Below are 14,818 nucleotides of genomic sequence, written 5' to 3' on the forward strand. Positions count from 1 at the left end.
TGATGAGCTTTATTGTAATTTACAATGTCTTTAATGGTGAAAACAAAATAAATTATCAGCTATTAACAATCTCAAATTTTGATACTTATATGGTGATACAGATTGGAAAGAGGAAAAGACACATGGCAAAATGGAATTTATACAATTACTAAGAGATAATTACCTAAAACAGCACGTGATGGTAGTGACCAAGAGTTTGAGAGTGTTGGATCTAGTAATGGCATCAGAAGATCTATCTATCTATAACTGCAGCAGCTATTCTACCTTCGACTGGAGAAAGTGACCATGCAGTCTTGTCCTGGTATGTCGCTAAACGTGGAAATCTCAGACAAGAAAGAGTTTATGCTGAACTATAAAGCTGGTGATTATAACAAACTTAGGAGACAACTTGGAGCAGTGCATGGCAAAAAAAAAAAAAAAAAAACTACATGGAATGAATGTTATCAGTACATTGAAAGAAATCAAGGATTGAGATTTGAGATCAAATTTTGAGAGAAAATTAGCTAAGCAGGCCAAAGTAAATCCAAAGTTTTTTTGCTACATAGCAAGTAAGAGAAAGAATGATTATGGAAATATAACTTTACTCACTGCTGATGGTAAGAAAGTTGCAGAAGAAATAGTTCAGTTACTAAGTGATCACTTTGCAAGGGTATATCATCCAGTGATGACTTTGCAGTTACTGAGGTGACTACTGTATTCACACTGAAAAATATCAGTGTGAATACAGTAGTGGGCTTGGACAGTATGTCAGCTCGTGTGCTATGAGAACATGCAAGTGAGCTGGCAGTGCCTGTGTTGAAGTCGTTTAATCTAAATCTCAGCTCTGGCAATGTTTCAAGGAAGTGGAAAGAGGGAAAGACAGTTCTATTACATAAAGGTGGCTCCAAGACAGAAGTAGCAAATTACAGACCAATTAGTGTCTCTGGGGTCATGGTTCAAGTATTGGAAAAGCTGGTTTAAAAGTAAAACTCAGGAATGGGTGGATAGGAATATGATATTCTATAGGGGGCAGCATGGCTCTGTAAAAAGTACATCCTGCCTCAGTAATTTATGCACATTTTATAATAAGGTGAGTGACAGCAGAATTGGAAAAGGAAATGGCTACACCATGATACTGCTGGACTTTGCAAAGGCATTTGACAGAATACTGCATGGAAAACCATTACATAAGTTGGAGAAAATGGGAATAGATTATGAAGCTGATAGCATGGATAGGGAGGTAGCTGATAGACAAACATCAGAGGATGGTGTATAGTGAAGTGGAATCAAGGCGAATGAGGGTGGCTAGTGGAGTGCCCCAGGGCTTTGTACCTAGGACCACTACTTTTTTAATTTGTACATTAATGATATAGCAGAAGATTTGATGGGGAAATACTGTGTTGTTTGCTGATGATGCAAAACTAGAGAGGGCAATAGTTGATAAAGACGATGTAGATATCTTACAGGATAATTTAAATAAATTGGCAGTGTGGGCAAAGAAGAATGGTTGTCAATTCAATGCAGTAAAATGTAATGCACTTCGAGATGAAAAGATTACAGACTTTGTATCATATTGATGGTACTAGTTTACAGGAAATTGATGAGGCTAGGGAGTTGGAGGGTGATGGTGGATAAAGATTTGAAATTCAGAGCATATATTGCAAGAGTTGACAAAATAGCTCAGAGAATTACTTGGACGCTGAAGAACACATTGACAAGCAAAAATAGGGAGGTTATTATCCCTCTTTATGAGGCTATGAATCGGCCACATATTGAGTACTGTGCACAGATTTGGTCACGTGTTTCTTGGGAATCGGGAGGTGATGGAGAGGATTCAGAGACAAGTGACCAAGCTAGTGACAAGTCTGCATACCACACACACCCTCAATCTATTCCTGTGGTGACAGACTGAGGGGTGTGTGGGTTACAGAAGTTAGCTGACAGGCAGAGGATAGGGGATAAGATAGAAACTTATAAGTTACTAAAGGATGCTATAATATTGACACAGAAGAAATTGTTCAATTCATGGGAAGCAGGAGGAAAACAAGGGGTCACAGGTGGAAGTTGTCTAAGAGTGTGGTGAGCAAGGGTGTGTACAGACTAGGTTCTTTACTTGGAGTGGTGAATGAGTGGAATAGCCAGAGGTGATTGTGAGTCCTACCTGTGAATAAGTTTAAGGATATGTATAATAGGTATTGTGTTAATGGATAGAGTGGGTCTCCACCAAAGTCTTTTGACTCCATAGAGTGCACATATAAATAATAATAATAATAATAATTAGTAGTATTATTACGTGACACCTCCAAGGAGTTCAAAGACTCAGCAAGGGAGGGCACCTACTCTACAACTCTTCGTCTTCACCACTCAATCGATCAACTACAGCAAACTGCATCACCTACACCAATGCCATCTACTGCCAACCACCACTACTTTTACAGACAATCACAAACATCCATGCCCACGGCGGGATTCAAACCCGCAGCATTTTGGCTGGAGAGCAGATACTCTACCCACTCGGCAAACAGGTCATAATGATAATTATGGTGTCATTATCAGTTGGCATGTTATTCAGGTTACATTCAGGGGTGTCCCAAAAGAAATAGCGCCAGGGCTCTACCTTGGAAACAAAATTCCAGAGCATAAAGTGCAGCACTTATTATTATTATTATTATATTAATTTTAATTATATTATATTATATTAATTATTATATTATTATATATTTCAATTAATATTATATATTAGATAATATAATAATAGCAGCAAGCTGCTATTTTTTGACCGAAAGCTGGAACTGCATTATAAGTCTTATTATAATAATTCTTATAATTTATTATAATGAATTTAAAAATTTTGATAGTTTTAAAAAAGTAACAGGGCATCGCCCTGGCCCGACTACACCCCTGGTTACATTACAAGGTTATATGTGATCAATGAAGAACAAGCTCAAGTAAGACTGCTATCTCTAATCGTAAAAATTACGTTAATAAACTAGATATGTCAGAATAAATAAATTAATACATTCACATCAGAATATACCCAATAGAAATTAAAGTAATTATACTCACAATTACATTATACAATGTATACAGTGAGTGATATCCACTATAAACTTATGTAGGTTAATGATACATTATGGGGAATCAAGCTAGTATCCACAGTCTTGCTTAACTGCAACATTAGTTAACCCTGGAGTCTTATAAGGTCATTTTCACATGGGTCATCTTTTCCTAGGAGACTAGAGACTGAAGAAATGTTATAGGGTACACATTCTGAAAGCTGTTTTAATGAAAATGCAGTATATCTTACTTCTAGGGAAGATCACCCTCAATCAAAGAGTCATATGCTACAATTTTTTTGTTTATGTTTTTTTATTGGAAAGGGGAGGAAACCTAGAAGAAAAAGATTAAACCTGTAGTCCGTTATGGCATATCTTTTACGAGTGCACATAATGCATGCATGGAAATAGGAAGCTTGTCCAATAAGGCCTAAATCCTGTGACACTGTGGAGAGCTTAACTTAGTTATTCCGAATATTATAATATATGCCCAGAGTCCAATAGCTATGATTATGAAAGAAAGTGAGAGTACAAAGAAGATGGGTTCATTCTGATCATTACTCCCTGAAATACAAGACTAGAGGCTGGGTTAACACAGAAGGATAGAGAATAGGGTGAGAGAGAGAGAGAGAGAGATAAGGCATTTGGACTATTTAAGAGAATGCAGACAGTGGTTTAACACTTTGAGTCCTATCAATGTAAATATACATATATCGCATGTGAACCCAGAATCCAATCGATTATATTTACGTCGCTAAATTAAAAATTCCAAAAATAATAATATATGCTTGAAATTCATTATCAGACTGTATTGTAGTTAAATTTGAACCTTCAGCTTCATTAGTTTAGCTTCATTATCCATGAGGATGGTCGACTTTTATCAATAAAAAAAGGGAATTTATAATAGTATATCATAACGCCTGCATCACGTACAACTGAACGTGTTCATGTTTATATTACATCACGCCATCATAACTCTGGCTACTCCAATCTAAACAATATAAGGGATTCACAACTCTCTTCTTGTGACCTGAGAGGTCAGTTTGAATTTCTCTGTCACCATGGACAGACCAGGACCCACTGGTGCCCAAAGCAGGGGTGTAAAACGATTCTCGAGCGAACGTGAATTAGAACAAATGCTCAAGGAAATACTCAATAATGAAGGATCTGAATTAGATGATTAGGCAGACAGTGATCCAGAACAAGAGGAAGCAGATCTACCCCACAAATGTGAGCTTCGAGTCAAGTGACAGTGATGCAAAACTTCGAACGAGGGGTGACCAAATTCAAGGTTGTCCAGCGATCGTGTTCGCAATCACACGCGAGGTCGTGGCATTTCAAAAACTGAATGGCCTAATTCAATAATTTATCACTTGATTTTTGTGGCCAATAGTGGATAATTATAGTGATGTACACCCCTATATAAAATGATATTTTCATCATAATAATAACACACATAAATTATAATTCTCATTACTTATGTAACATCTAAGCAATATTTTGACTGAATTTGTTGAATTTTGAACACTAAAGAAGTAAATATAAGTATAAACTAATAAAAAATTAATTTCTTATTTTTACAAAAACCGTGATTTCTTGCAACTCATTTCCTAGAGCCCATACATTTTTGTTTCAGTTAATTGTCAAAGATGCTAACTAAAAGACAAATAATAATTATTTGGATATTCCATAGAAATACTGCACAGCAATTTTTTAAATAGAGCTAAAAATGGTCAGAACACAGGGTTCTTTAAGTCCCATTAAATCTAGGATTCAAAGTGTTAAACGCAGATTACAGACAATGTCAGGCAGTTGTTTAAAGTTTGAGCAGTGTGCTATTATTTTCATGATTTCCATGAAATCATGAAAATAAATCATGCAATCTTTTCTCTAGCTGAAATTTTGCTTTGTGGGTGGTTTGCATACCATTCCAGTCTACTCTATAGGTTGAACAGAGACCATAGTCTACTAAATCCTATCTGTTATAATCTAATATATTTTATAATTCATCTGACCTATCAAATTAAGTTAACCTAATACACATTGCCAAAGAAAATCTTTATTAAAAAAATTTTTTTTAAATAATTTTTATTTTATTTTTTCACTAGAGGTCATGCCAGTAAGTAGCATGTGATCAAATCATTGTTTCTCTAGCTTACGGTTTGAAATGTAAGGCAGCTTGTCTTGTATATTTATGTATGTGTTACTGCTAAAGTGCGGAAATCAGTTATTCTGCAGATTATCTAGGTACTGTGCAGATTAACTACGGTGATCCGTTAATGTGCGGAAAATTTTTCATTTCTCAAATTACCTAGGTAATCTGCACATTACCTACTAGGCACTCGTAAAGTGAAAATAAGATCTTTGCTGGAACAACAGCAACGTTTCTGTACGCTTAAATTAACATAATGTTATTTATTTATTTTTCGATATCTAAAGAATCAAGTTAATACAATCAAACAATCAACAAATTAGTTGATAGAATCAATCATCAATCAATTAATATAATACAAGGAATCAAACGGTTTAAAATATTATTACAATTAAGAAAAAAAAACATGATAAAATTATGTTTACTTATTAAAAAACCAAACTAAAAGTGGAGGGAGAGGGGGGAAGGAGTAGGGAAAGGAAATGAGAGAAACAAACTTTTGAACTTTAACAATACGGAAGCCGTTAATGTGCACATTACCTAGGTAAAATGCGAAAAACTTTTGATTCCGCACGTTAAAGGAGCAAATCAGTTAATCTGCAGATTAGCTAGGTAACGTGCACATTAACGGTTTTCGCACTTTAGCGGTAACATATGCTCCAGATGATGATCTTGATATGAAGATCAAAACATCGGGATAATAAAAAGAGTTATTTTAACACAGTTGTAGAATCCATAATTTCAAAAATGAATGCTGATCACCATGTAACACTAAAAGAAAGGATGATTCAATGTGTCTACATTCACAACACACTCAGGAATGCATTTCACTTACCAACCACTCTCCATGCAAAGAACCTTCTCCTCATTCCTCTGCTCACACCCTCCTTATACAGTTTCCAGCGATGGCTTCTTGTTTTATTCCCCCCCCCCCTCTCCCATACTATGAAAAATGAAAAATCTCTTCCATGTCAGCCTGATAACAACCCCCTGACTAGCTTATATGCTTCAATCATATCTTCTCCTCCCTTCCTCCTATTCATAAAGTTTTACAATTTACATTTTCTCAATCTATCCTCGTACTCCACATTACAAAGACAACTGACCACCTTTGTGAATCTACTCTGGACCTTTCCCAACATATCCTCATCACCATAAAATAATAATATACAACTTTCTGATACCTATCTGACAGCCAATTACTGATCTAACTCAAAAGTCTGTTATCCAATCCCATCTATTTCAGTTTATTTAACAGCTTGTCATGTGGCAGTCAATCAAAAGGTTTTGCAAAATCAGAAACACTATATATGTTTCCTTCCTGTACAAGGTATTTATCAACTTGTTATAGTACATAAGTTAGTGAAACATGATCTCCCTTTCACAAACCTATGCTGATAACCACAAAGAATACTGCTGTTATCAACCCATTTCTATATCCTACTTCTCACCAATCTCTCCAGGACCTTCACCACAACTCCAGATATACAGACCGGCCTATAATTTGAAGCCACAACCTTAGTGCCACCTTTATGCAGTGCAACAATTTTACCTTCTTTCCACTCCCTTGGAACCTGTGCTGTTGTAAGACTCATTAAATAGGACATGTTCCAATGAAACAAGGAATGTTCCAATTCCCTGGAACATTCCCTTAAGACGTGTGGTGATATGTCATCAAATCCTATCGACTTATTGACATCAAGGTTATTTATTTCCTCAAATACCACCTGCTCACTCACAATTAAGCCATCCTCTCCTATGTCTTCTACACTTAAGTTCCTAATGATTCCACACTGATCAGGATGAAACACCAATATAAATTGATCAATGAATACCTCAACAAAGTCTTCTGCAGCAGTCACCACTCTACCATTTTCACCCATTATCATCATCATCTTACCATGATCATTCTTCCTTCTACTTGTCAGGTGCACTCTTGTAATTTTGCCCAAACTACAGGAGGTGCCAGAATCAGTGGTCTATCTATACTAAGTAACTTCTTCTGGGAACAGCAATTGGCTAGCAATACCATCAAAAGTGCTTGTGAAAAAAATTGCCTCTCTACTAAAAACTAACTTCTCCATTTTCTTTTCATCAGTTCAGAAACCAGCATCTTTCTTTTCAACGAAGTGCATCTATTATTTTTTCCTGGTGTTAAATGATGTAGTCTAATTTCTACAGATAATCTACTAAAGTGAGATGTGAAGTACATATGGATTACATCCAGCTTCAAAAACAGAATGTCAGAACTAGATGACCATGTCATAAACACTGACACCATAGTATGACACCGCCAACAAAGGTTGGTCGATTGGTAGAGCCTCTGCTACTAATGGCTCGCAAAAAAGTTAAGTTTGAGTGTGGTTAGTAGTTGGAAGGGGAAAATCGTTCGATGCTGTTGCCACACTCTCCCTCAATGAGTCTTTGGACTCTCTGGAGGTGTCACATAATATTAATAATAGTATGTAATGGAAAAAAAACATCACAGTTCCATTAAACTTATTATTCAAAAATCTTGTGAGGCTTTTCTGTACCAATTTAGCAGGAAAGGCTTCCATTTGATTTTTTCACATTTGGGAGATAGTTATATTGAAAATAAACACTTCACTTGCATTAATTATTATGAAACCGAAAAGTGTATATATAATATGTTACATTAATTAGTTGATTTTATATATCAGATCAGGTCATCAACAAATGCTCAACAGAAACTGTTAGGTCAGGCAGACAGCTTGCCATTACTTTCTATCCCACCATATTCTATCTCTTTTTTTTCTACATCTTCACTCTTCTGGCATTAACACCTTTTCCAATGTGTCCCTCTTGGCTTCCTCCCCCTTCAATTTTCATTTCATATACTCCTCTTGGTATTCTTACTAAATTTATTTTCAAACCACTTCAAGCACAAGTTCACAAGCATTTCAACACTTTCTAATCTCAAAACATTCTTAATGTCCATATTCCTTATTCTATCTATCTTTTTTTTTTCCAAAATTGACTTTGAAATTTTTATTTCCATTGCTTGCATTCTACTTATGCTCTTTATGTGTCCAGTGTGACCACCACCATCACCACTAGTACTTTCGTACTAGATCTAGTACCTTTTATAAATTTTTAGTGTTCTAGTACATTCATCAACAGATCTAGTGCTTTCTTTCTTGATTTTTTTTTATTAATACTTTATTATCTGTCAATTAAATTATGTTCATATACATACAATTTAATTATACATACAGTTTATATAATACATATAATACACATTTATATAATACATACAATTTAATAGATAATACTACAATTTTTCACTTGTTGTTGAGTTCAGATTCCAATTTATCACGTACTTTGTACAGTGCGCAAGTCATGTAGTTCAACAATTCATGTGTTATTAGTAGTAATAACGATTTTAGTAATAGTTTATAATCAGTTATAGTTCAGTTACACAGGATAGATTACACAATTATCTATCTATGTAATTTTTTTTTCTTTTTTTTTCAGTACAGAATGCTAGGAAAATATCTTATTTAAATTGCATAAATAATGATATTAACAATGTGTTTTACATCTTTTTCCACATTCATATTTACAATGGATTTTTTACAACACTCAAAAAGAATTAAAATAGACTTTAATACTTCCTATATTTCGTCCTAGTCACTAGGACATCTACGGGAATTACAAAAAAATTAATATGCACAAATAACAAACAATACTAAGCCCAACCACGTGGGTGACACTAAAGTCCTATCTAGGTAGAGCGCCCTCTAAGGGCAGTAGTAGGTGGCCTGGAATGTAAGGTGGGAACTCTGGTGATGAGTGTTTCCCAAATCTTCAGAAGCTTAATGCACCTATATTTATTGAGATTTGGTTGGTAGGAATGTAAGGTGGGAACTCTGGTGATGAGTGTTTCCCAAATCTTCGGAAGCTTAATGCACCCATATTTATTGAGATTTGGTTGGTAGGAACGTAAGGTGGGAACTCTGGTGATGAGTGTTTCCCAAATCTTCGGAAGCTTAATGCACCCATATTTATTGAGATTTGGTTGGTATGGAATGTAAGGTGGGAACTCTGGTGATGAGTGTTTCCCAAATCTTCGGAAGCTTAATGCACCCATATTTATTGAGATTTGGTTGGTATTGTTTGTTATTTGTGAATATGTTACATTAATTTTTTTGTAATCCCCGTAGATGTCCTAGTGACTAGGATGAAATATAGGAAGTATTAAAGTCTATTTTAATTCTTTTTGAGTGTTGTAAAAAATCCATTAAGCCTCCAACCTGACCTCACAGCACTTAAGCCTCTACACACACATTTACAATGATTCATTTTTTATTAAATCAATTATAATATTTATTGTTTCTTTGGGTGGGTTCTTCCTCGAAGCTTCGCAGAGCTTATCTGAATAATGTTATCAGTATCTTCCTTATTGTTATACACTGTACTGACTGTTTTGTTACATAATCTGCAGTCTGTGATTATGAGGATTACGTATAGATGAATGAGGCAGATTAATCCCACCTACTTCGAAACTTGCGTTAGCTTTTATGAAGAGAGTGGGATTAGCCTTCACTATTTATGTTGTTGTTACTGTTTATAGATGGGATGTAGGCATTGGATGCTGGTGATTTGTGATGTGTATATTAGTGTTAATGGTATATTAACTTTTTGGTATATTTTCCAGAGTTCATGTTTTAATGTTCTGTAGTTATCTACATGTTTTAAATTTCTTGGTAGGTTGTTGAATAGCATGGGTATCTGATGTGATCTCACAAAAGAACCGTATGAGTTGTTAAAGGGGTGTTGGGATGTAGAGAGTTGTTGTAGGTCGTGTTATACGATAGGTTGTTGAAGTAATTCCTTATTAATGTTATGTAGTATTTCAGATTTTTAATGCTCAGGATTCTGTGTATCGCCATGTGCTGGTCGGATATTGGTTGTTGCATATAAGGTGTCCAAATCACTGTTGACACAATTTTCCTATGTAGTATTTCTAATTTTGTTAGGTGGCTGTTCAATGTGTTTGCATAGACTGTTATACCACATCTGAGTAGAGATTCGCAGATACCGTGATATAGGAAATTTTTTTTTTTTTGTTAGATGGAATAATGTCTTTTACTTGGAAGAGTTTTGCTGCGATGATCCAGAGTTTGGTATATAGGTATTTTATGTTTTGTCCATTTATGGTGGCAATCTACGTAGAGACCAAAGTATTTTGCATGTGTTACAGGTTTGATTTCAGGACATTGGCAGGTTTTTTTGTTGTTAGTGCAGCAGTATGTCTGACAGTGTATTAACAACATCTGCGTTTTGGTGCCGTTGATTACAATCGCGTTTTGGTAGAAGTATGATGTGATTTCATTTAGGTCTTGTTGAATAATAATCCCGAATAATAATAATAACAACAATATTTTCAGCAGTGACAATAAATAAGAATAAAATAAGAAATCAACTACAAACTCCCTTGATGAATGAACTCTTTTTGACAAAAAAAAAAAAAAAAATTGAAACATTCATCAGCTACAGATTTTACTATTTCTGAAGAGTTAATTAATTTAGCAAAATCTGCTAAAAATAATGAATAAATACTTCCAATGCTTTTCTTGTTAGTGGGAACCCCTATATATATATATATATATATATATATATATATATATATATATATATATATATATAAATAGCATATTTAATATACTATTTAAATACTAAATCTAAAACTAAACCAAAAAATTTGATGTTACATTATTTTAAACGATAAAAATGAGACTAAAAATTATATTGTAAATTAATACATGTTAAGCACTAGAGTTACAATTGGGACTTCTGTTATGATGATGGAAAACTGCAGCTCTTGGACTCATAGATGACTACAGTGAGGTGAGTTTTGACTTTTATTCTTTTCATATTTGTCCTATATGTGTTAATTTAACAGTTTTACATTGAGTTCATATATGGTAATAAGGTAGTCATATCTAAAATGTCCTAAATAGAGTGAAACGAAAGCAAATAAAATTGAGTACTTTTCTTTTTTGATTTAGTACCTTTATCTTGCATAAGTTGGTACAAAATATTTTTGCTGGGTGGTCACCCTGTATGTGTCTCCACTTCTCATTGTACATGAGCAAATTCGTATGGTAGTGTTATTTTGAAAAGAAAAAAAAATGACACAATTATTAAATCTGTTACAAAACGTTAAGATTAATTCAACGGAACACAGATTAAAAAAAAAAAAAAAATGCACCAATGCTGGAAAGGCAAACGCTTCTAAGGTATTGCCACTGTGATGTTGCTATCATCCACGTGTAGTTTGTACTTACCTTTTGTTTAGTGGTAATTATTCACTGTTTTATTTGAGTAAATTTTGTGCACTGGCACATTTGTAATGCCTTCATTTAAATTTCGATGATTTCTCTAAGTTTCTTGCACATGAATAAACATGCCATAAATATTCCATCGGCACTAAGCCACTAATGTAGTAGCCTTCACTCCCAAGTGCTGTACTTTTTTGAGGAATCACCAATTTGTTAATGTTTTAAGCAGCACATTGAAACTTAAGGATTGTCCTTATTTTTAAAATTTAATCTATAGGTTTAGTGACAGATATGGTAAGGTGCCTATGAGAATATTATTCAAAGGTCAGCAGTGGCCTCAAGCAGAAAGTAAATACGTTATCTCACTTCCGATGGACAGTTATAAAAGTTTATACTCACTTGATAACCTACGGAATAAACAATCTGAAATATTCCACACAATTTCAGCTAAGAACAAGAAAACTAAGCCAAACCACCATTTATAGACGTGTATTTTATTGTCCAGCAATGAATATTAAAATCAAAAATAAATTAAATATCATGAATAATAATTTTTTATGATAACTGTCAATTATTCTCAACAATATAGTTCTTGGATTCACTTACTGATGGCATTTTAAAAATTATAGTGCAATAAGACCAAAATCCCTTCAGACAGACTAACAACTACAAATAATAATCCGTATTACTTTACATATGTTAAATAAATAAATAAAACACAAGGAGGCAAATAACTCTACTCCATAAGTAGGAGCGGATAGGTGTTTCTGTAGGCACACTTGTGGGGGGGGGGGTGAAATTCAAAAAAAAAAAAGAGGTAGAAATTAATGATATAACAAATAAAAGAAATAAACTCCGTAAATAAAATAAAGAATAAGAAAATTTCAGGTTAGAGGTAAATTTGTAAGGAGGCCACTTCTTACTTTTCCAGGTGTTCATTATTAAGTTTCTGATTACTTATAGAGAGTAATTCAGTGTAGCTCAGTTTTGGCCGGACTAACAGGCGAATTCTATAAAGAATACTTCCCAAAATTGGAACATATTTTTATTAAAATGATCAACACGATGATTACAACACAGACAACGCCAGCAAAATTCAACACAGGACACATTGTACTACTACCAAAGGTTGGGGATCAACAGAAGTTACAAGACATAAAAAACTGGAGAGGCATAACCCTACTGAATACTGATTACAAAATAATATCTAAAATACTTACAAACCGAATACAAAAGCACCTCCATAAACTTATCTCACCAGCACAATCATGTGCAGTGAAAGGAAGAAATATTCTTGACACAATAATGCACCTCCAATGCATTTGCGATTATTACAGCCTCAAGAAAATCCATGTATTGTAATGGGGCTAGATATTCAAAAGGCATTTGACACAGTTAGCCACCAATACCTGTTTGAAACACTAGACCGAATAGGAGTTGGAGTAAACTGGAAAGAAACGATTAAGCTTTTGTACAGAAACGCGGAAAGTAGGCTGATCATTAATAAAAATCTATCAGCCTCTTTCCCAATAAAATGTTCCATCCGGCAAGGAGACCCACTATCCATGGCTCTATTTGCTCTAGCCCTAGAACCACTCATTATAGTCATTAACACAAACAAGAATATCAAAGGAACACATATACACGGAGAAAGTGACGCCAAAATTTTGGCATATGCTGATGACGTCACTTTAACACTAGGAACACAAAAATCCTTGGACACAACACTCAAAATAATAAAAGACTTCAGCAAAGCCTCAGCATTGAATGTGAATCTGGCAAAATCCCACTGCAAAATAATTGGAAAGTGGGAAAACCAACCAAGGGTTCCTTCAGAAATACATGTGAATAATTACATACCGGTTCTGGGCATCAACATCGGAAGCTCAGAATCACGCGAAGAACAGTGGAAAGAACTCCATGACGGCATAAAGAAGAAAATTAATGCAATGCGCCCTAGACAGCTGTCCGTCAGAGGAAGGGCCCGGGTTTGCAACATCTACCTAACATCTCGCGTGTGGTACAAGATACACAACACCCCGTATCACGGAAGGTGGGCCTAAAAAATACACAGGCTCTGCGCTACATACATCTGGGGGCTCTCGGTATGAACCCATGCGCAGATCAGCACTCTTCCATGAAGTTGAAGCTGGAGGTTTAGCATTGCTAAACATCCATCTGAAAACTCTCATCGGCAGGGCAATAACAGCAGCCCGAGCACACACAAAAACCTATCATGCCTATGCGGCAACATTCTTACAAAAGTGTTTGCTGCATAAGTTTATAAGCTCACTTCCAGATATAAAAAAACCAAGCCCGAGAATGTTCAAAGAAATAGCCGAAGGGTACACATATATAATGAAACACTCAGATACCGAAACCTTACTGACAATCAAACTAAGAAAACTATATAAAGCATTAAGTCAAGTGACATTCCCACCTCCCCAACAGGGAAATAAGAAAAGGAGAAATTAGGCTAAGTCCGGTGCTTAGCAAAGTTTTCCGACTTCCAATATCACCAAAATACAAAACATTCTTCTATAAAGTACATCATGCCTGTCTCCCGACAAAAATGTGGTGTGTAGCAAAAAAAAAAATCCCATTACAAGGCCCAACGAAGTGTCATTTCGGTCCGGACCAGAAACAATATATCATATTATGATGTTCTGTAGCAAAACGTCCACAGTATGGAATACCATACAAAATCTCTGAAAACACATTATTTTGGTTGGAAGACCAAAAAATGAAAAAACAGAACTAATAATCATAATAATAACAATGTATGCAATATGGTCCCACAGATGTGACAAAATACACCGAAGAGACACCAGACCAGACATACTAGCAAAAATTAACAATTATTTAAAGGAAATTATCATAAACACTATACAAACCAAAAGCATAACAACACAGCAATGGAGGAAACTCTGCCTAATTGAAGAAGGAGAAGAAGAAGGAAAAATAAAACTTATACCGATAATGGAACCCCCGTAGTTAGTGGTAGACAATAATGATAACCCACTATCTGAACAAAAAGCATAATCCCAGACAAAGGTGCTGTTAACGTAGGCTCATTCGCCACAACGAGAGGAATAATGACAACAAGATATCAAATCTAATAAAAAAAATAAAATAAAAATAAATAAATTGAAAAAAAAAATATATATATATATAAATAATAATTAAAAATAAAAGTTTAAAAAATAATAAAAATATTAATAATAATATATAGGTACGCCTATATACTGTATAAGGGATAAGAATGTTATATATATGTATATCTAATTGTGCAAGGGGGAAAAAATGGAAATGTAAATAGCAATTAC

The 14,818-nt window shown here is 34.6% G+C and overlaps 1 protein-coding gene across 4 annotated transcripts in view; it reads right to left on the minus strand.

Moving 5' to 3' along the window:
* The window catches only part of LOC150105322 (UPF0488 protein CG14286), a 60,248-nt gene extending 47,350 nt beyond the window's left edge, over window positions 1-12,898 (minus strand). The window contains exon 1 of one of the 4 annotated variants that reach the window (XM_090394698.1): window positions 12,713-12,898. In XM_090394698.1, the coding sequence (XP_090250824.1) occupies window positions 12,713-12,814 (102 nt within the window). In that variant the 5' untranslated portion in view covers window positions 12,815-12,898. Of the gene's footprint in view, window positions 1-11,498; window positions 11,865-11,891; window positions 12,059-12,098; window positions 12,262-12,712 lie in introns of those variants that run through there. The other 3 variants (XM_090394699.1, XM_090394702.1, XM_090394701.1) reach the window with 3 other exon arrangements.
* Window positions 12,899-14,818: the final 1,920 nt, after the last annotated feature.

This window comes from Typopeltis vanoorti, chromosome 6 (assembly GCF_054136105.1).
Source record: "Typopeltis vanoorti isolate ZY-2024b chromosome 6, IOZ_Tvanoo_1.0, whole genome shotgun sequence".
Lineage (NCBI taxonomy): Eukaryota > Metazoa > Arthropoda > Arachnida > Uropygi > Thelyphonidae > Typopeltis > Typopeltis vanoorti.